The sequence below is a fragment of the Equus asinus genome, chromosome 5 (assembly GCF_041296235.1).
Source record: "Equus asinus isolate D_3611 breed Donkey chromosome 5, EquAss-T2T_v2, whole genome shotgun sequence".
NCBI lineage: Eukaryota > Metazoa > Chordata > Mammalia > Perissodactyla > Equidae > Equus > Equus asinus.
In genome coordinates, this window is record NC_091794.1 from 80,924,118 (window position 1) to 80,947,074 (window position 22,957).

The 22,957-nt window shown below is 38.6% G+C and overlaps 1 protein-coding gene across 21 annotated transcripts in view; it reads right to left on the reverse strand.

Annotated features, from left to right (window-relative positions):
• The window catches only part of CCDC30 (coiled-coil domain containing 30), a 135,402-nt gene that overhangs the window by 26,533 nt on the left and 85,912 nt on the right, over window positions 1-22,957 (reverse strand). For all 21 annotated transcript variants that reach the window (XM_044770534.2, XM_044770530.2, XM_070510141.1 and 18 more), the window contains 3 exons: window positions 18,474-18,683; window positions 14,986-15,140; window positions 991-1,153 (listed from right to left, as the gene is read on the reverse strand). In XM_044770534.2, the coding sequence (XP_044626469.1) occupies window positions 991-1,153; window positions 14,986-15,140; window positions 18,474-18,683 (528 nt within the window). The remainder of the gene's footprint in view (window positions 1-990; window positions 1,154-14,985; window positions 15,141-18,473; window positions 18,684-22,957) is intronic.

Genomic DNA, 22,957 nt, shown 5'->3' on the forward strand with positions numbered 1-22,957 from the left:
GTTAGCTCAGAGCTAATCTTCCTTGGGGAAAAAAAAAAAAAAAATATATATATATATGTATATATATATATATATGATGCTCTTTCTCTCATAGCCAGAATACATGGGAAGGGACCAAGAGATGGAAGTGGCTTCTCACACCAATACTCCACTGGCAAAGTGCATGTTATTGTATTATTGGTAGTTAACTTTATAAATAAGTTTTAAAGTTATGGTATATCCCTGTGGATTGAAACCGAAGAAGTGGAAATTAACATTACCCCAAAATGATCACAGATACTGATAGGACCTTTGAGAGGTTAAGAGTGTCTTCATTTACATGAGTGATAATGCATCGTATAGGTAGAAGCATAATATCCTTCTTGTTTATTAGGTTAAATACGGGTAAAAGGTTTTGTACGGATGCTGACTATTCAAAGTAGACTGCACTGTTGCTCAACAGGGTCCTCATTTTTCCAAGCTCTCCCCTGTGCTGCAAGGTTGGAAGTTTGGAAGCTACATTTCCCAGACTCCCTTGACAGCGGAGTTCCAGTGTAGTTTCTGCAAATGAGAGGCACTTGCACAAGATTTGGAAAGCACTGGTGGGAGGACAAGCCATTGTTCTTCTCTGACACTAGCAGGTAGAAGAATGAGCAGACAGCAGATGAGACCTTTGTAGGGGCCTCAGGGAGACTTCCTGCAAGTCCCCTACTTAGGTGCTACAGGAGTTGGCTTTCTGAACTCCCGGATGTATTGAAAGCCAGCAACAGTCCTTCCTGACCTTCTACTCACCCTTCCCTCTCCCTTCCAACAGTGTTGTAAGCATGTTATTCTCCGTGTTAAATCCCTTCTCACCTGAAATACCTAGAGTAGATTCTGCTTTCCTGATTGAACCCTGACCACACCTAATGGGTAAAATGCTAGGCACTCAATAATTATTAGCTATTATCAGCTATTACTCAGGGCTACGGGAATGGCAAAACAGAGAAGCATATATATTTACTTTCTTACCTCATCAGATTTTCTGTTTTCATTTTCCAATTGTTTAAGTTGGGTCTCTTGTTGTTGAATTCTGATTTGTTGCTGAGAACTGGTCATTTCCAGTTGATTCTCTTTATCCTGTAAGAGTTTCACTTGCTTTTGTAGCTCACTTATATTCTGATCCAGGAGTTTCCTGAGGGCAATCAAAGTAGTTAATTCACACTGTGAACTGCAAAGCTTTGCAAATGAAAATCTTTGACCTAAAACTGTTATACCATCACAGGGGATTTTTTTGGTTCAGTAAGGTGGGGCATGTGTCTGGAAGATAAAGGGACCAACACAAGGAAGCTCCTTTGTGACAGAAGCTTTTCTTAGTTCTCTCTCTCACTCCTCAAAACAACCCTACAGAGAAGAAGAAGTAATTTTCCTTGTTTCAGAAAGGAAGCTGTGGTATAGAGAGGTTTAATTAACGTGCTCAAGGTCACACAGCTAGGACAAGATGGAGGTAGGGTTCTGATCCTGAATCCCATATTCTTTCTACTCTTCTCACTGCTTTACAAGTTGAATCCCTCCATCTTCTTGGTTCAATATAGTGTTGGTTACAAACACTATTGATACTAATGCACTCATGTTGACACTACTGCAGCTGAATCATGAATGAGCCTGTGTTTGATGAGGAAATTCACCCTTTTCCAAAAGAGCCATAAGTACTTAACTCTTTCCAAGGGAGTCTATCAGATTACACTTTGTGGAAAGAATTTTTGAGGATTTCAGACAAGGTTCTTTGGACTTAGGAAAGTCATGTAGAAAAAGAAGAAGAAGATGATGATGATGATGATGAAATGGCACTGGTGAGCACAATTCTCACCTACGTGCTAGGTCACGCAAATACTGTATTGGACAAATGAATTTGCTTTCTCTAACTTCAGTTTTCTCAGAAATCAATGGATTATTGGGAAAGATTTATATTTGAGACATGGGGCTCATATCTCTCAACCTCTAGTTCTTCTCATGTTTCTGGGTGTAAGTGCAGGCTCTCCAAGGATGGTTGTAGCTTACCTTCTACCATTCACATTGACAACAGATTTTCACATATTCAGGAATATGGGGTAGCTGTTCTGCTTCAAAACTGATTCAGCTTGAACTAAAGAAGCCTGACTTATGGCCTATCAAACATACATTTTACTTCTGCTTAACCATTAAAGTAAAGAGTGCATTAAACATTATCTCAAAGTAAAAGAATGCACTCTTTTAAGACAATGCATTCTTCCCCTCCTATGACGCCAGTTCTCGGTAACGCCCTATTGGTAATACTAGTATTCCTGAGGATAAATTCCCTTTCTCTGACATCAGGGGCCTGTTGACCTTGCAACTGAATACCTCTTTGAAACTTTGATGACTACGTATCCTGGAAGTGTTTAATGTACTTTCTTTGTTCTAAAAAGCTGTAAAACTGTACTGAAAACCATGCTACTCTAGAACGCTGTCTTCCTTTGTGGAAACTGCCTTCCTAGATTATAGTCATCACCTTGGCTCAAGTAAAACTCAACTTCTCTCTCTTATCTATAGAATGTTTATTCGTTATTTTGTGGCTACAACATGCTCCCTTTCAGCTGTTTCACCTAATTGATTATACACCTGAGCAATGCCCTGCTATTCCTGTCTACTTCTTCTTTTTTGGTTCCATTCTGAATTTCTGATCAAGAGACGGGACTAAGAGATAAGTTTTGGAGCTGACAGGGAAATTTTAATCTACTAGAACTAAAAACCCTTGAGTCATCTGCAGTAGAACTTAAGAGCTAGAAACTGGTGTTGAAAAGTAGCAAGTCAAACTTTAAAAGCAACGCATGAACATCTTAGAAATTAATTCCTATATTATATAGAGAATTTGAACAATGAAAGGGTAACAAACCAGTTCTGCCAATGTATAAAATTATAAAATTGACAGATTGATGAGACTCCCTCTCTCCCCAGTAGCCTTAACCTCTCTTTCAATTCTTCGTTTACAAAACAACCAGCGTGCTCTTTCTAAATCACAATCTGATCACACCACACCCTCTGCTGAAACTCCTCAGTGGTTCCCCATTACTCTTAAGAGAAAGTCCAACCTCTTTAGTATGGCTTGTTAGCTAGCTTACCTATCTAGCCTCATTTTCTTGCCACTCCCTCTATCCAAAACATTTTGCTCCAGGAAAAATGAACTCTTTTCACTTCCTGAAACAAATCACCCTCCACACTTATTCCTCCCCTGCAACTCCAGCTTTTTCCCCTATCTTTCTCTTCCAGGTCTTCCTTTGCCTAATAGTCTCTACTTAGCTTTCCCATGCCAACTACTTCGCCTGCAGTTTAAGTAGCTTTCTTTGAGGAAGGCTTTCTTGAGCTCCCTGGAATAGATTAGGTGTTCCTGCCATGTGCTATCACAGCATCCTAAACCTCCCTCAGCATAATGCTTACCATACTTCATTGCAGTGGCAAAGTCTTATGTATGGGGACATTCATTGCAGCGTTATTTATAACAGCAAAAAAAGTCTAAAAAGTATTTTACATAAATCATGATATATCTGTGGGCCAGAGTGCTATACAACTGTTTAAAATAATATTACGAAACTATAAATTAATAACAGAACGATAGATGGACAATCCCCAAATATTTGGAGATTAGATGAACACACTTCTAAATAATACATGGATCAAAGAAGTCTCAAAAGAAATTTTAGAAATATTTTGAATTACATGATTTCACATGAAAATAAAAATACAACTTATAAAAGTTATGGGATGCAGGAAAAGTGCTAGAGAGAAACATAGCTTTAAAAGCAAATATTATAAAAGAAGAAAGATCAAAAATCAATTATCTAAGCTTCCACCTTATGAAACTAGAAAAAGAAGACCAATATGAGCCTAAACAAAGCAGAAAAAAAGAAATAATAAAAATTAGAGCAGAAAGCAATGAAATTGAAAACAGGAAAACAATACAGAAAAACAGTGAAACCAAAGCTGGGTCTTTGAAAAGATCAACAAAATTGATAAACTCTAGCCAGAATAAATGATGAGGATCAAGGTTGCCCCAGGGAGAAACGCTCAAGGCATCCTGGCCTACATAGTGATCTATATCATCCTTTGGGAATCATAGGATTTCCTGACCAGATCAGATCTGATTCTTATCTAAAGTTATAGGACCACCCAATAACAAGACCCCACCTACACTGATACCATTTTAACAACTTTTTACATAATCTTTCCTTTGTCTTGTAAAGAGCTAACTCACATACCTATGCCTTATAAATTTAGCCCTAACCTCAACCCAGGTTTGCAGCTCTTCACTGCCCATGGGTCCTGTCCCCATGCCAGCAGTTCTTTGCTGCCCATGGGTCCTGTCCCCATGCCAACAGCTCTTCGCTGCCCATGGGTCCTGTCCTCATGCTATTCTCTGAATAAAGGAGCACTACTACCAGACCTTGAGAGTCCAAGAAATCTTTCTTTCAGCTCCTTGACTCGCCAAGCCCGCATCAGAGCCTACATCATTTCTTCTGGTGGCCCATACGCGGATCTTGCTTCACTGGCCTGTGAGCTTAAGTTCTGGTGTTCTTTTTCTTTGTGCCTCCCTCTTTTTCAAGGATGGATCTAAATTCACTTCTCCATCAGGAACCTTCTCAGACAGCTGTAGGAATCCACATTTGCTGCCCATGGCTAATCTATGGGGCAAATAATGGCATTCAGCCTTAAGAGAATCAGTACCTTAAGCCTGAGGGTGATGAAGAATGAATTAATCCATTCCTTCCTCATGCCATGTCTAGTGCTGGTGGACCACTTAAGTCATTAGCATGGTCGCCAATCTCCAAGACTCCCTGGCAGGTTTCTTTTCCTAAGGCTGGATTAGTATCCCTCCCTAGGGTTCCTGACCACAGTCCAAACCGTGGGAAAGTCCCAATCAGGACTCCAGTTCAAGGAAAGTACCAAACTCTAACATTGGGTTGAATATGGCAACCCATTCTTGGGAGAACGGCTCCAGGATGTAATTGGGTAGAATGTTCCAGAGACCGGTGGAAAATTCTTCACTGTTTTTCTCTATTCTTTCATCTCTTGGACGATTCACCAGGCACCTATTACTGCCAGGCACAATAGGGAAGGTATACAAGGGATGCAATGCAGGGGGATGCCCCCATCACCCCTTGCTATAGGAACCCCACAGGTGGAACAACAGGTAGGACACTGCCCTAGGTTCAGGGGGGATTTTCAAGGTAATGGACCCTTTCCTTTCATCTCTTAAAGTTACAGTGGCCATTTTGGGCTCCTTCCGAACTTTGCAAGTGAGAAACAAAGAAATCTTTAAAGAGTCAAAGGCTCCACCCCTGGGAGCCCCCCAACTCTGGTTTCCAGGCCCAATCATGCCAGCAACCCCAAGTTGGGTGCCCTCTCTTGGCAGTTGACTCGTTGAGTATTTTAGTCACCTATTGAGTCAGTTATGAGGATAGGAGACCTGTGATTTATTCTGTGAACTGTCCTGCTGGGGTTGTGTGCTCTTGCACTGAACTGTCTGTGACCCTTATCTTGATAACCATAGGGAAGAGGCCATGAGGGTGAGGCCTGATCTCTTCTTTTCCTTTCTTTGTCTGTTTCATTCCATCACCAGCTCTGTTGTCACCAAGTCAAGTTTAAGTTCAGGCTGGACCTGAGCTGAACCTGGACGTTCCGTAAAATAGAAAACTTAACACTTTTGCCAGGGACTTAACTCTCAACCCTGGCACTGGGAGCGCCAGTCCCCGCCCAGCTCCAGGCCTTTGCCTCCTGTTTCCCTGTCTCGACTTGTGCTGGCTCAGGGACTAAGTGCCCAGGCTGAGTGGGACTTGACTAAATCTTATAATAATACTGACACCCACAGTTGGGCTCTGCACCCTTTCTCCAGCCGCAGTCAGTTAGACACCGGCTTTACTGCCATGGGGAACGCCCCAAGCATCCCCAGAGACTCACCCCTTAGGTGCATTTTAATTAACTGGAAACACTTCCAATTGGAGGGTTATGCCCCAGAAACTGCATCTTAGAGAAAACTTGAGGGGTTTCTCTGTGCCTTTGTGATGTAGTTGGACAGGTAGATCAACCTAGAATGTCATTTGCGTTACAACCCAGTATCTGAAAAGTCAAGAGCAACTGTCCTTGGAAAATCCTTGTAAGGCTGGAAAAGCAGCTCTAGAGGCAGTTCAGGTTCCACCCATTTCCCTTATCTCAAAGAGCTTGCAGGGGCTAGCCACGTGTCTGAGTGGTTAAGTTCACACACTCTGCTTCAGTGGCCCAGGGTTTCACCAATTTGAATCCTGGGTGTGGACATGGCACTGCTCATCAAGCCATGCTGAGGCAGTGTCCCACATGCCACAACTAGAAGGACCCACAACTAAAAAAAAATACACAACTATGTACCCAGGGGTTTTAGGGAGAAAAAGGAAAAATAAAATCTTAAAAAAAAAAAAAGAGCTTACAAATCCTCTGGGGACTATTTAGCCCATCACTAATTCCTAAGACTGAGGAGAAAAAAAGGGGAAAAAGGAAAAAACAGCTATAAGCATGCCCTTGGCAAAAAGCTAGCATCTTGAGTGTCTTCTCCACAAATATTGGTAAAAAGCCTTAAAACAAAATTTGGATTCATAACTGGCAAGCTTTGTATTACTGTACCTGATTCTTAGCAGTAATTTTAAAACAATATCTGTGGAGACACTGTGTATGTGTGGCTATATGTATGTTATATATGTGTGATATTTTACCTCTGGATGGTATGGCCAAAGTCAAGATCTCTGTTTAATTGGCTTAAGGTAAGTGCTTACATAAATTCTAAATGTAGTAGAAATTAACCCAAAGTCTTTCAAGTTAATGTGATGTGAATTAATGTTTGGTAAATGAAAGCTTGTTTAAGTCTTTCAGTTTGATTGAAATAGGCATGTCCTCAAAGTTGTCAGTATTTGGATATGATGCAGACATGCAGCCTGGGTTTACTAGTCAAATAAGCTCATGTTGTCTGTTAGAAATTTGTCAGCAAAATAATAGCTTTAAATGATAGCTAACTTTGTCTAATATCTCATGAGGTTTTTGTGGGTAATCTGAACTTAATTGTTGGAAACAAATGATTTAAATAGATAAAAATGGGTAAGAGTTTCTGGGTACAATAATTATGTTTTATGATCTGTATAGTTGGGAAAAAACAGCTTCCAAATTCTTTTTGGTAACTTAAAATTTTAGAGTTTTGCAAAGTTAAGTTAAATGATAAAAATTTGCTGAGTATCTGGGTCATTTTTGGATAGGATGGGATGCTGAAACATTATTGCTAAATATGTCTAGGTTATCTACCTTTGGCTTCTTATTGCAGAGAGGCTAAAGGATGTTTGGGTCTATTAGCAAACATACCTGTGTTTTACTACTGTGAGGTAGCATGTTTCCTAGAAGTTATGAAAAGTATTTAGAATGCTGATATAAAAGGTGCTTCATAATTGCTTAGTTTTTTAGTTTTTACTAGGGTCTGTAAGGGTTAAAAATTCTAATTAATATATGTAATTAAAGCTACTGGAAATTAATAAGGAAAACAGCTCTGTATTTAAGGAAAGTAAAAATGTATGTTTTCAGTAAAGAGGGTATAAAGAATGGAAGTATTTTTGTCTGTTGGGTTAAGAAAGATAAATTTGCCCTAAAGTACTAGAAGGGAAGAAAGAAAGCATGGGACAAATTCTGAATGTAAAGAGAAAGTTGTAGAAGGTTTGTGAAAGAGAAATTCAGAAAGGAGTTTTATGCCTGGTCAAGTTGGGTAAGATTAAAGTAAATCCAGTTAAACAAATGAGTCTTAATGTTAAAAATGAGCTGGTGTAGAAATTAAAATTTGGTTTTCTCTCAAAGGATAATTTTCCTGAACTTTTGGCCTGCTCGAAGTCTACCTAAAAGACAGAAAATCTGTGTTTTGCTAAAATAATTTCCTATATTTAGAAAGAAAGAGGTCTCTCCTAAGATTTTTTGACTGTTTTAACTGGTCTTGTTTCTGTTGTCACTTTGAATGGATAACTGAGCATTATTTTGCAGTGAGCATTGTTTCCTATTCAAAGAAGTGTTCTTTTTTTTTTTTTTAATATGTTTCCTCTGCAGAGAAATTCATGGAAAGGATTCTGACACAGGATTCTAGAATACAGGTTTCTGATAAACTTTCAGATTGTAAAACTGAACTGGGTAAGAAATTACAGAGTTGTAATGGAGAAACTGATGACCTCATAAATCTGCTAACAGAAGATTAAGATCAAGAGTCGATTACACAGGACTGTATGAACTGATGAGGATGATTCTAGTTTTTTGTGACTTTTGTTTGAAATATTGTTGAATTTTTGATGTTTTGTTTTGTTTTCTCAGATTTAAGGAAATCTTTTTCTCTTTTCTCTTATGCTATGACTTATAGCAATTTGGTGAAATTATACCATTGTGAGCAGAACTGAAACATTTATCTTTTTCTCCCTACTTGATCCCTCCAGAATTTGGAAACTCAGTGAGTGAGTGAGGTTATTTCCTGGCAATATAGTTATTTGCATAAGTTCAATAAGAATCTGTTCTCCTTATAACAAGACACATTGGTTATATTACCAAGGCTTTGACTGGAATGTCATATTTGAGAGAAACATACAGACTCAGATATGACAATAGTGCCTTTGAGGAATAAGGTTGACTTTGTGGAATAAAGCCACTTGGAAATATTGGCCTGGTTCCTTGTTTACAGAGGTTCCAACAATCTTCCCTGGTAAGTAAGGAAGCTCACTTATCTGGCAGGTGCAAGGAACCTTGAAATATTTTGGGGGACCTCGAGAAGAGAGGAGTCCACCCAAATCTGTAGGTATTGCAGGCAAAATCTTATGGCAAGTCCTTGCCTTGGCTTTTCTGGCCTCGAGAGGCCTTTAAAGATTTTATTTTTTTCCTTTTTCTCCCCAAAGCCCCCGGATATATAGTTGTATATTCTTAGTTGTGGGTCCTTCTAGTTGTGGCATGCGGCATGCTGCCTCAGCATGGCTTGATGAGTAGTGCCATGTCTGCACCCAGGATCCAAGCCAATAAAACCCTGGGCCACCAAAGTGGAGTGCACAAACTTAACCACTCGGCCATGGGGTTGGCCCTCGAGAGGGCTTTAAAGTTCAATCTGAGATTCCTCATTAAAAAATTCCAGCAAAGCAGATTTAAAAGAGCCTATATGGTCAATTGCTATTCTTGCTGCACTTATGTAAATACTTGGACCCAGTTTTATTGAAACTACACTTATTTTGCAAACCAGTTAATCTTAATTTGTCTGTCTCTTGTAAAAATGAGGGTGATTTTAGAGAGAAAAATTATGTTTCAGTAGAAGCTATAGTACACATTCATGGATATTAGATTCTAGCTCTTCTACAAGATTCATCTATTACTAATCATAATGTCTCCTTGTGGCCATCTGTCTCTGATACCTGGGAGCTCCCTGGCCACAATCAAACCTTTTCCTTCAACTCTATTGCCCAAATACTAACTAAATATGCCTTGTCACAGGTGGATCATAAACAATGAGTTCCAAAGGTAAAGTCCCCAACCTATCGATGCACACAGGATGGACTATACCAAATTTGGTACGAATATGTTTGGGTCACTCCTACTAGTGGTCAACTCAGTCAAAAGGCCACTCTATGTTGGGAACAAAGCAATCACAATTGTGATATGTGGCCTAATAACATCTGACCTAAGGGACAAATTCCCCATTATATGTATTCTTATATCATAGCCTTAAAAAACACTGATTGATTTGAGACTGACTGGGATAGACGGCCCAGCATACATTGGTTAGCACCCAAGAGCACTCAATGGTTATGTGGCTCCAACTTATGGCCTTGGCTGCCACCTGAATGGATTGGACGATGCAGCCTAGGCTTTGTCTGGATGCAAGGTAGAACTACATTTACTATATCTCCCCCTGCTAACCTACCCAACCTACAACAATGCTGGATCCATTCTGTCTTCCACTGGTATGATCACCTTGCCTCAATTTTCCTTCCCCAATTAGAATCAAAAGTGTCATCTGGCACATGCAAGCCCTATGCAAATTTCCTATCTGATATGAGTCACCAAATTAAATCCATGTCTGACCCTACCCTATCCCTAAATGATTGGTTGAACTCCTGGTCAGGACCAGGTCTCTGGACTACTTTTCAAAGCCTTATTCATTGGGTTAATCATATTGCTTATATTTCTTATTATAATTTGTTGTCTATTTTGTTGTTTGTCTTTCACATGTCAACAGTTTCACCTCCTGGACCCCTTCTTGTCAAATGATTCTCTCATCTCCAGAGGATCTGTATACCTTGCCAGCCTTGGACTCTGCAGGCACAACCTTCCTGCCCACTGAACTTCCTGCCTGTACCCCTATGGCCTCATTTAAGGACAGCTCTATGACTTTGTACAGCTGGAAGTAGCTACAGAAGATGGACCATCATCCATATTCCCAAAAGATTTCAGGGCCAAATGGGTTCAGGGGGCTGTTTTATGATGAGGATCAAGGCTTCCCCAGGGAGAAAAGCCCAAGGCATCCTGGCCTACACACTGATCTATATCATCCTGACCTGATCTGATCTGACTCTTTTTTTTAAAAAAAGATTGGCACCTGAACTAACAACTGTTGCCAATCTTTTTCTTTTCTTCTGCTTTTTCTCCCCAGATTCCCCCAATACATAGTTGTATATTTTAGTTGTGGGTCCTTCTAGCTGTGGCATGTGGGACACGTCTCAGTGTGGCCTGACGAGCGGTGCCATGTCCACGCCCAGGATCCAAACCAATGAAACCCTGGGCCGCTGAAGTGAGTGTGCCAACTTAACCACTCGGCCACAGGGCTGGCCCCTAACCTGATTCTTATGTAAAGTTATAGCCACCCAATAACCAGACCCCACCTACACTGATACCATTTTAACGATTTTTTTACATAATCTTTCCTTTGTCTTATGAAGAGATAACTCACATACCTATGCCTTGTAAATTTAGCCCTACCCTCAACCCATGTTTGCAGCTCTTCGCTGCCCATGGGTGCTGTCCCCATCCAGCAATTCTTCACTGCCCATGGGTCCTGTTCCCATGCCAGCAGCTCTTCGCTGCCCATGGGTCCTGTCCCCATGTTGCAGCTCTTACTACCCATGGGCCCTGTCCCCATGCTATTCTCTGAATAAAGGAGCACGAGACCTTGAGAGTCCAAGAAATCTTTCTTTCGACTCCTTGGCTTGCCAAGCCTGCATCACTAACCAAGAAACAGAGAAGATAAAAATTACTAATATCAGAAATGAAAGATCATCACTACTGATCCCATGGACATTGAAAGGACAATAAAAAAGTCTTATGAACAACTCTGCCCACAAATTTGATAACTTAGATGAAATGGACCGATTCCTCAAAAGACACATTCTACTAAAACTTACACAAGAAGAAATAGATAATCTGGATAGGCCTGTATCTAGTTAAAGAAACTGAATCAATATTTAATAACCTTCCAAGAAATAAAGCAGTAGGCCCAGAAGGTTTCAGTGGTAAATTCTACCAAACATTTAAGGAAGAAATCACATCAATTCTCTACAATCTCTTCCAGAAAATTTGAAGAAGAGGGGACACTTCCTAACTAATTCTATGAGGCCAGCATTAGCCTAACACCAAAACCAGATAAAGATATTACAAGAAAGGAAAAAAGACCAATATCTCCCATGAACATGTCCAAACTCCTTCATGTGGCTGGTCAGGCTCGGCATGGCCAGGCTTAGCTTACCTTTCTAGCCTCATTTTTTTGCCACTTCCCTTATCCCCAGACATTTTCTTCCAGTCAAAATGAACATTTTTCACTTCACTGAAGAAGATGATGATGATTATGACAACATTAACAATAACATCAAATATTGCAAAAACAACAATAATAACACCTTTTTAGTAGTGGCTTTGTAAAATGTGTCAACTTGGCTAGGAATTCCTTCCACGTATGTTCTGGCTAGAGTGGCCTACAAGAGATATATTTGTGCAAGATTTGGAGGGTGGAAGTGAAGCATTTTCCTTTTTACTCTTGGAAAGTCGGAGCGGGCGCTTTTGTAGCTCATAAATATTGGCGCTTATCTGCTGCTCACCTTGGCGTGAGGCAACAGCCAAGCCTGGAACAGCTCCACCTTCCTCCAGATCCTCCTTCCCCTTCTGCATCTCCTGGGCCAGATGTCTGTTTAGCTCCTCGATGAGGGAGACCAGCTTCTCCTGCAGGATACCTACTTTATCAAGGTTGGAGGCAGTGAACACTGACATGGGTGCCAGTCCATCCTTGTGGGTTCAGCTTGTGCTCATGGGTTCCAGCTTTCCATTGCTCTCCCTCACTTTATTTCCATCTTCACTTTCTGAACTGTTTGCCCTGCAGACTTCAAGCTCCAGCGTGAGCCGCAAAGACCACAGTCTTACAGAATGTGTGACCCGCTCCCATAACTGCATAAGACCAAATCCCCATAAAAAATCTCTTATGAAATATATGGTTCTACTTCTCTGATTGAGCCCTGACTGATCCAAGTACTTACTATGTGCCAGACACTGATACAAGCCAACTGCTAGCAACTCATTCAATCCACACAATGATCCCATGAGGCAGGGAGGGACAGATGCTGAGAGGATACGAAACTTGCCCAAGGTGATATGGCTACTGAGTGACTAATAGGATGTCCATGTTATAAAAACGCAAGTTCCAAAGCAATATATTTAAAATGATTCAACTTTTGTTAACAAAACAAGAATGATAAAAAATATACGTGTATGCACAGAAAAAAATCTGAGAAGTATGTAGTAACCACTTAAAGTGGCTGTTGCTGAAGGATAGACTCCTGAACAACTTACACTTTTTATTTTATACAGGTCTTTAGTATTTGAAATTTTATAATGAGCAGTTGTAATTATAATTGTACTTGCCAGAATTTATCCCAAAGAAATAATAAAGGATATGCACAAAAATTTGGCTGCAAGGATATTTATTGCATCATAGTTTGCTATAACAAGAAACTGGGAAAAATGTAAATATCCAACAATAAGAAATTGATTAAATAAATTATGGTATATTATTAAAAGAATGTTCTAGAAGAAGATTTAATGGCAGGTAAACAGATCATAATATTTTAAGTGAAAAGGTAGGTTACAATCTAAATACATCTAAATTGGGGTTGCTTTCCTCAGGTTACAAAACCACGTACACTAGATAGTCCCCTTTTTGTGGAACAGAATTTCCCTACATATTTCATTTTCCTATACTTAGTTTAAATATTACTTCCACATATTTTTTCTCAGCCAATCTTCACAAAAGACGTATCGAACTGGTATTGCTATTCCCACCTTGGAGATAAGAAAGCAAGTTTCAGGAAAATTAAACAGCCCTTTTCCTTGTTCAATTCTTTGATGACATGTTTTTCTTTAAAAACTTCACACAGTCATTTTACAATCTATTCTTTGTAATTCCAATCGCTGAGGTTCTTGGCAATTAGAAATCTGGTGTTTGTTGTTTCTGCTGACTTTCATTCATGGTAGCCAGTTTCCTGGTGTTATTTGGTGATTGTTTTGATTGTAAGCTTGTATTTGATTAAACTTAATATATGGGAATCCTTAATATCTCAATTGGGATTGCTTTCCTGCAGAGATCATTTGGATTTTCTTATTTAGGAAGCCAGGGGCTGCCTGTGGAGGGACACTTTAGCTCCTCAGGATTCCCAGCTTCATACTGGAGTCTCTAGTTCAACTCTCCTACCTTGTGGCAAACTTCCTCAGCTGCTTCTCCTGAGCCGCGGGCTGATATTGTTATTTCCGCTTGACTTACCAGTTTCTTTACCATTCATTATTTTTGCTTTATCTCATTATGTTTGCCTGTAGGGCTTTCTCTTGCTTTGTGAGTAATACTTTAAAAGGTATAATTACTGTAGTTTATTCAGGATCTGTCGTATTATAACAGGAGGATGGGCTGCTATCCTGCTAGAAGTGACAGTGAGATGAGGATTTTTCTACTGTACCTCACTGGGTGAGTTTATCATGCGTTCATACACTCATTCATTCATTTACTCAAACATTCATTCATTCACTAAATATTCATTGAGTGCCAGGCCCTACACTAGAGCTGAAATTGTTTCTGAGATTCATAGTATAGGTGAATGTCTGAATTTCTTTTCAGTGGCTAAAACCATATTTTTCTTTTTTTTCTTTTTTTAAAGATTTTATTTTTTTCCTTTTTCTCCCCAAAGCCCCCAGGTACATAGCTGTGTATTCTTGGTCGTGGGTCCTTCTAGTTGTGGTATGTGGGACGCCGCCTCAGCATGGCTCAATGAGTGGTGCCATGTCCGCACCCAGGATCCGAACCAATGAAACCCTGGGCCGCCTGCAGCAGAGCACGCAAACTTAACCACTCAGCCACGGGGCCAACCCCAAACCATATTTTTCTTAAAATATATGTGAATCACTCTGAGTGCCACAGAAATAAGAAGCATCAGTTACTGAAGTCTAGGGCATCCAAGAAGATCATTTAAGTAAGAATCCTAATAATAACCATAATAATTTTAGGAAAAAAATTAGACAGTTCCTATCTGGGAGCAGCCTGTTCATGATTAAGATACCACAAAGTACCTGGAAATTTTTTGAAGAAAATCAGCTGATAAATACAAAACACCAACTTCATTCTAGTCTGCATTTTGTGCCAATCATGTTAGAAAAGCAAATCCCAGAGCATCATATTTCATAGGCAATCCAGTCACTAAAGAAAATTCACTGGTGTACCAAGTGTGTCTCAGAACAACAGGAAATAATTCCTGTCCTTAAGGGCCCCACACTTTAGTGCGAAAGACGAACAAGGAAATAAACAATTCGAACACAGTGTGGTAAGTGCTGTAAATAAGAAGGCGTGTGACTGAGTTTACTCCAGCGGGGACACAGGAAATACACCAGTACGTTGATGCGGCTGGCAAACTCAATCACGGTTAGCCCGTGGGAAACTGACATCTTTGCTCCTCTTACCTCTTCTGCTGCTCTTCCTCGTATTGTTGCTTTATTTTAGCTTCATTTTCCATTGCTTCTTTTATCCTTTCTTCTTGTTGCTTCTTCCCCAAAATACAAGCGTCTGTGACACAGACTTTTTGAGCATGCTTTAATTTCTGCTGCAGATCCAAGATCTTGAATGAAAAAAGTTTACAAATAAAACTTTAAGAAGAGTGTGACCTATTTTCCAAATAGGGAAATCCCACATAAATAGCAAATACAGTAGTGCTAACGTACAAATCTCATCTAAAGTAAAGAGTACGGCTAGATTTACCTATTTTTATTTTTTATTTTATTGAGGTCACATTGCTTTAGAGCATACTGTAAATTTCAGGTGTACCTCATTATATCTCAGCTTCTGTATGGACAGCATCGTGTTTACCACCAAAAGTCTAGTTTCCATCTGTCACCATACATATATGCCCCTTGTTTTAAAACAAATTCCTAAGTTTTGCCATACGTAATGCATTCACAAAGTCTAACGTGAGTGTGTACACTAAACTGTCTAGTAAATAGTCTCCTTCCCATCCGTCCTCTCTCTCCCTCCACCAAATAGCTAACCACTGGTGTTAGTGTCTTATGTGCCCTCCCAGAAACTGATTTATGCATATATGAACAAATATTATTATATAGTTCTCCCCCATACACACATTTTTTTACTCAAATAATGCCATATTATATATACCTATGTACCTTGCTTTTATTATAACAATACACTCAGTGATTTTTCCATATTATACATATATAGCATTGTCTTCTCTATTACAGCTGCATACTTTTCCACTGTAAGGATATTTAACTATGCCCCATACTGATGGGTATTTAGGTTGATTCCAATCTTTTGCTATAATAATTCATACTATTACAAACAACGTCTCTAGAATAACTTATGAGATGTGGATTTGCTAAGGAAGAGTTATTATATTTGTTTGTTTAATAGATAATGCCAAAGTGTCTCCCTAGGTATTAGACCAATTTACACTTCCAACAGCAATGTGTGAGAGTGTCTAGTTTCTCCAGCGTGGCTAGATTCATGAGTAATATCTCAAAACAAAGTAGAAGTCTCTTATAAATCAAGTAACCTATTAGCATATTGCCTAGCACCAGTAATACATTCTTTAATGCCCTTGTAGAACCAAAAATAAGAGTTATGAATTGGAAGAGAGGTATATAATTTTATTTTCAAATTTATGTTAGATTAAAAGTGTCATTAGAAAAATGTTTTGTTAGATAAATCTTCTTTTAGTTTGTTTACTTATGTTTTATAAACCGTTGTGCCACCTAAAATTGTGACTGGTTTATAGTACGTGCTCAGTAAATATTTGCTGAATGATAGTTTTCAGCAGAATAGCTGTTCTCTCTCTATTGTATTCCTGACACAACGACTCCTTTACAACGGTTTGTCATCATATTCCCCACAGACATTCAATGAATGCCAGGGGATGGCAGTCCTTTCCAAGGGAAGGGCTTCCTGCATCAGCCCTAGGTCCCTGCAGAGCCCACATATCATAGCAGAGGTGAACATGTAGAATGATCCAAGGGCAACCGCAGTGGGCAGCCAGGTCGTGTGAGGACAGGTCAAGTTCTTTTGAGCTGCCCCATTTAGTTCCGCCTAGGGAAAATGCTTGCTTAAAGATATTCATTCTTAACGCCACAGATGAAAGTCTCAACTCATTGGCCTCTCTGTCAAGGACCTAGGCCAAACTTTTGAACCTGCCACCCAACTTAAGACAGCGAACATTTCCAATATTTTTGAAGTCCACTCTGTGGGCTTCAAACCCAAGAGACTCTCTTTGATTATCCTCCTCTCCTCACCTCAGAAAATCAACATCTTGAATTTTGTGTTAATCATTTTCTTTCTTTTTCCTTTAATAATACATATCTCTATATGACATAGTTTTTATTTTGTACTATTTGGGCTACAGTAGCATTGGACTCATACTGTGGTTTTGGTGACTTGCTTTTCATTCACTATCATTTTGAACTACAACATGTACGTGTAGGTTGTCTTTCATTTTCACTGCTGTGTGCTATTGTGTAAATACACAATTTATTTATTCGATCTCATGTCAGTGGACGTTTGGGTTGTTTACAATTTTCTGCTATTTGGAACAATGTTAGTATGAAAATGATTGTATTCCTGTCTCCTGATACATACGTGCAGTACAATATTTTCTCTAGTGTTTATGCCTCGTAGTAGAAGTGTTGGGTTGCATGGTGTATATATTTTTAACCTACCTACACGCTAATGTCAAATTGCTTTCCAAAGCGTTTATACTAATTTACTCTTCTAACTGCAATCAGAATATAAAAGTTCCTGTTGCACAAATTCCAGTACTAATATTTAGTATTGTCTAAATTTAAAAATTTTACCAATCTTGAAACTACTTTTTTATGGAGTAATAACATACATACAGTAAAGTAGACATATCTATCTCATACTCAACTCAATGAAGTTTTGCTTATATAACCATCTCCCAGACCAAGATACAGAATACTTCCAGCACCACAGAAGATTCCCTCATGTCCTCGCAGTTAACGCCCCTCGTAAAGACAACTACTATCCTATCACCATAGCCTAATTTTGTCTATTCTTGAACCTCATATAAATGAAATTACACTATGAACTCTCTTGTGCTGCTTCTGGAGTTCAACATTAGCTTTCAAGTTTAATTCAGATTGCTGTCATCTACTTTTTGATGCTTGTTTTAATGTTAAGATTTGACTCAGACAAACCCACTGATCAAAACGTGCAACCGTTACATACTACTGCCACCTGGTGCTGGGGAATCCACAATGCAGGGGCAATATTTCAAAATGATTCATTTCAGTCACAAACTCCTCCAAAAATTAGAAAATACGGCTGGCCCAGTAGCGCGGCGGTTAAGTGCATACATTCTGCTTTGGTGGCCCGGGGTTCGCCAGTTCGGATCCCGGGTGCAGACATGGCACCGCTTGGCAAGCCATGTATATGTGGTAGGTGTCCCACATATAAAGTGGAGGAAGATGAGCATGGATGTTAGCTCAGGGCCAGTCTTCCTCAGCAAAAAGGAGGATTGACAGCAGACGTTAGCTCAGGGCTAATATTCCTCAAAAACAACAAAAACAAAAACAAAAAAATTACAAAATAAAAATCGTATAAACACGGAATCCAAATGAGAGGAGACTAAGTCCCTTAAAATTTGAAAGTATAGAACAAAAGTCATATCGTCTCAGTCAGTTAAGTTCATGTTATAACTTTAATGAAACTTCCCTTTCTAAGTTCATGCAGTTTAAAATAAACACACAAGATTTACCGGAACTGTAGGAGCAAGTGAAGTCAAAAGAGAGGAAAGCATGGGAGAATAAAGAAAAATCCTAGAATTCTATCAAGTTTTCACCATATCTATTCCTTAAAATCCTTGGGGAAACAGGATTTCAGTGGCGGTATCCGCTGCATGCTCTTTATTAAGCGTGAGGATAATTACCTTTTCCTCTGCATCAGCAACTTTGGATTTCTCCTGAGCCAGCTTTTCCTGTAGGTTGTTCTGTGATTTAATGCTCTGAGCCTGGTTAAGTACTTCCAGCTCCAGTTCTCTGATTTTCTGCTGACAGTGCTTCCACTCTGCCGTGAGTGATGAGCACATCTTTGCACTGTCTAACAACTTCTGCTGGGCCTGCTTTAGTTCCATTTTGATCTAGAGGTGGGGAATAAATAAGAGTGATGAAAATAAGCATGAAACAAACGTGAATGTGAGCCAGAATAAGCAGCTTTCAAACGAGTGCAGCCTCCAAGAGCTGACAAATACCAATGTCATGTGGTTGATCACCCCTTTTTTGCCACTACAAAAACTAAGTGTACAATTTTTGCTGTTGTTGTTATGTGGGAACAGATGAAAAAGCTCCAATAAATGAGACTTTTAGTGGGGCCCCGAGCCATTACTCCATATTTAGCCTTAAAATTCTCACTAAAATACCTTTGATCACAAGGCTATACCATTTGGAATATGAGTAATACACTCCATTATTTTTTGGAGTTCTGAGAAACCTAAGACTAATTTTGAGAAATCGAACACTGAGCATTTCATTAAATGGTACTACAATTTTCATGTAAAATGTTAAGACGAAGTAAGCAACACTATTCTGTGCTTTCTCTCACACTTTCATAGCAGTCTGTTAAATACTGAAAATTAGTAAACTATTCCACAATGTACGAAAGCCATGCTAAAAATCAAGTTAGTTTCGTATAGGACCACACTTCTTGGTACGACATATTTTCACTTCATGGTATAGGAATTTGTACAGACAACACGACCATGTGTTAGCAAGTTTTGCCAAAGTCTATCTAGCCAGATGGCAGCTGGACAAAGGAATTTTCCTAAGAGTGTCTATACATGCCTAGTCTAAACATTTTCCACTCTTTTTTCAATCTATTCCAAGCTGGCATTCATTCCCACTACTTCATGAAACTGTTTCTGCCAAGGGCACTGTTGACCTCCCCATTGCCAAAATAAATCCAATGGACAATTACCTCTCAGTAGTGTTTACTCCTTCTATCTCAGAAAGTTCTCCTCTCTTGGAGTCTGTGATATCAAACTCTCCCAGTTTTCACTTACCTCTCTGCTGTTCCTTCTCGGTCTCTTCTGTAGACTGCTCTAATTCTACCCAACATCTAAATATTATTGGACTCTCCTAGGCCTTGAGAGTGGATCATTCTCTCTCTAGATTCATTCTCATGACTTAAAATACCACCTTTAGGCCAGTAACTGCCAAAATGAAACTCCTTGATTCTGCCCATATCTCCAAAATCGTTTTTCTCACAGACTTCCTGATTTCAGTAAATGATGCCACCAGCAACCTTTTGTTCAGGCCAGTAACCTGAGAGTCATCCTTGAGCCTTCCTTTTCCATCATCAGCCAATTGAGCACATGTTGTCACTCTACCTCCACAACATGTCTTGCGTCAATCCATTTGTGTCGTTTGTGTCATTACCCTAGTCTAGATAATTATCATCTCTAGCCTGGGCCATAGCAACAGCCTCAACAGTGTCCTGCCATTTCTTCAGGTTTTAGCTTAAATGTCACTTTGTAGGAGAAAATTTTCATGATGATTTAATCTGAAGAGGTCTCCTTACTTACTGTGCCACATTTATTTCTTTCATGGAACTTATCACAATTTATAATTAAACATGTATTTATCTACTTGTCATCCTTCTTCCACAGTCTTAAGTTTCAAGAAAGCAGGGACCATGGGTTTTATTCACTTCTCAGTATCCAAGGCCCATCAAAGTGCCTAAGAGTAGATGATTAATCAATATTTACTGAGCAAATAAATGAATAATAGCCTAAGGAACATCAGAACCTGATGAATGTACATCCTAGGCAGCGCTCACAGACAAGAATGCTGAGACAGAATTTACTTTTCCTCATGCAAAACAGAATTCCCCGTGCTCAAAGCTTTTCAACTGAATTCATAGAGATGATAACAATAATTTCCTCCACCTGTGACTCTGTATTAACCAACCAGATTTTATCAAGTGAATCTAAAAGTTAATAATGTTCAACCTCTCTGAGCATCAGTTTCTTCATCTGTGATACGGGGATAATAACCTCTTATCTCATAGGACACTTGTGAGGCTACATTAAATAAAAGAAAGCAATGAAAGCATCAAGAGTAAGGCCAGACACACAGGCAACACCCAATACAGGTTAACTGTTGTTCTTTAAGATCCGCTTAGAGAACATCTATTGTATCTGAAGTATGGAACTGAGGCAGATATTAATATAATTATTTTACATTGGTTAGGCTTTCATATCTATGAAGTAGCTGAGATTGACATTTTACCTCATTTTAGAGATGAAAAAACTGAGTCTCAAATATAGTTGGCAAATGATAGAGCCAAGGTCTAAATATAGATTTTCTGATTCTAATCCAGTACTCCACCCTATACGGCCTCTAAACTGTGAAATACCTGTATCTGTTATTTATCTGAAAAGAATATAATAGAGGGGATCAACAAAGCTAAAAGTTGGTTCTTTGAAAAGTCTAATAAAATGGATAAACTTCTAGTGAGACTAAACAAGAGAAAAGCAGCAAAGCGTAGGTAACTAGTATCACAAAAGTAAAAAGGACCATCACTATGTCAAAAAATTGACAAATAGGTTCAAATAGAAATTTTAAAAATGTAAATGAAAAGGAAAAAGTTCTAGGAAAATAAAATATGCCAAAGTTGATAAAAGAAGAAATAAAAAATGTGACTTCTCACAACTATTAAGAAACAATCAGTAATTGGAAGTCTTCCCAAAAGAAAACTCTAGAATCAGAAGGATTCAGAGTTGAGTCCTGGTAATTATTTAACAACAAATAATTGTAATTTTATGCAAACTCCTCCAGAAAACAGAAAAAGAGGGTATTTTATTCATCTTATGTTAAGAGGCTAGGATAACTGTGACAACAACATCTGACACAGACATTAGGAGAAAGGAAAATGACAAGCCAGTTTCACCCAGGAATTCAGATGCAAAAATCCCAGACATATTAGCAAGCCAAAATCAGCAATGTAGGAAAAGGATAATAATTAATGATGAAGTTGCGTTTATCCCAGGAATGCAAAGTTGAATTGACATTAGAAAATCAATCAATGTAATTCACCATCTTAACAGATTAATATGTAAAAAATCTTATCTTTTCAAAATACGCAGAAAAAGAATTTGATGAAATTCAATAAGTACTTGTTATAAAACACTGAACAAACTAACACTATAAAATAATTTCCTTAACGTGATCAAGAACGTCTATTTAAAAAAAAATACAAAAAATATACTAACTGGTGAAAGTTGAGAGCTTTTCCTTTGAGATTGGGAATGAGAAAAGGACACCCGCTATCACCAATTCTTTTTAGCATAGTACCAGCCACTGCACAGAACAGGAAAAAAAGAATGAAAGATGTAGCATTTAGGGGCAGCCCCTTGGCCAAGTGGTTATGTTCCTGTGCTCTGCTTCTGCGGCCCAGGGTTTCACAGGTTCGGATCCTGGGTGCGGACATGGCACCACTCATCAGGCCATGCTGAGGCGGCATCCCACATACCACAACTAGAAGGACCCACAACTAAAATATATACAACTATGTACCGGGGGGCTTTGGGGAGAAAAAGAAAAAATAAAATCTTAAAAAAAAAGTAACATTTATTCTTTTTTTAGCTTGTTAAAAAAATTTTTATTAAATGTATTCTCAAACACTTCACTACGTGCATTATAGCAGGCATCACTTCCATTCACTGAAATAACACTGTGCTGAATGCATCTTTCTTCTTCTTCTTTCTTTTTTTTTATCAAGGTAACGCTGGTTTATAACATTATATAAGGTTCAGGTATACAGCATTATAATTCGACTTCTGTATACACCACAGTATTCTCACTACCAAAAGCCTAGTTTCCATCCATCATCATAAAATTGACCCCAAAAGGTATAACATTTAAAAGAGAAGAAAGAAAATTATATTTATTCTCGGATATGATTGCTTACATAGAAAATCCAAAATAATATAAATATAAGAATTAATTTAAAAGTATGGCAAAGTTTTTATTAAAAAATTAATTGCATTTTTATGTGGCAAGTTTACATTTATGCACATAATTGTAAACATGCAATTTTATATATTAATTGCATAACTATATATTATATATAATATATATACAACTATAAGCACTAGTGAGAAAATGAAAAAGTTTTTAAGCTACCATTTATAATAGTATGGGAAATATCAGCACCTAGGAATATGTCTAACAAAAGATGTATAAGACCTCCACAAAGAAAATTATGATATTAAGAGAAATTAAAGCAGACCTAAATGTAATACACACACATATTTCATAAATTAGAGAATTCAATATTGTAAAGATTTAAATTCTGCCCAAATTTGTCTATAGATTCAGTGTAATTCCAGCTAAAATTCCAAAAGGTTGTGAGTAC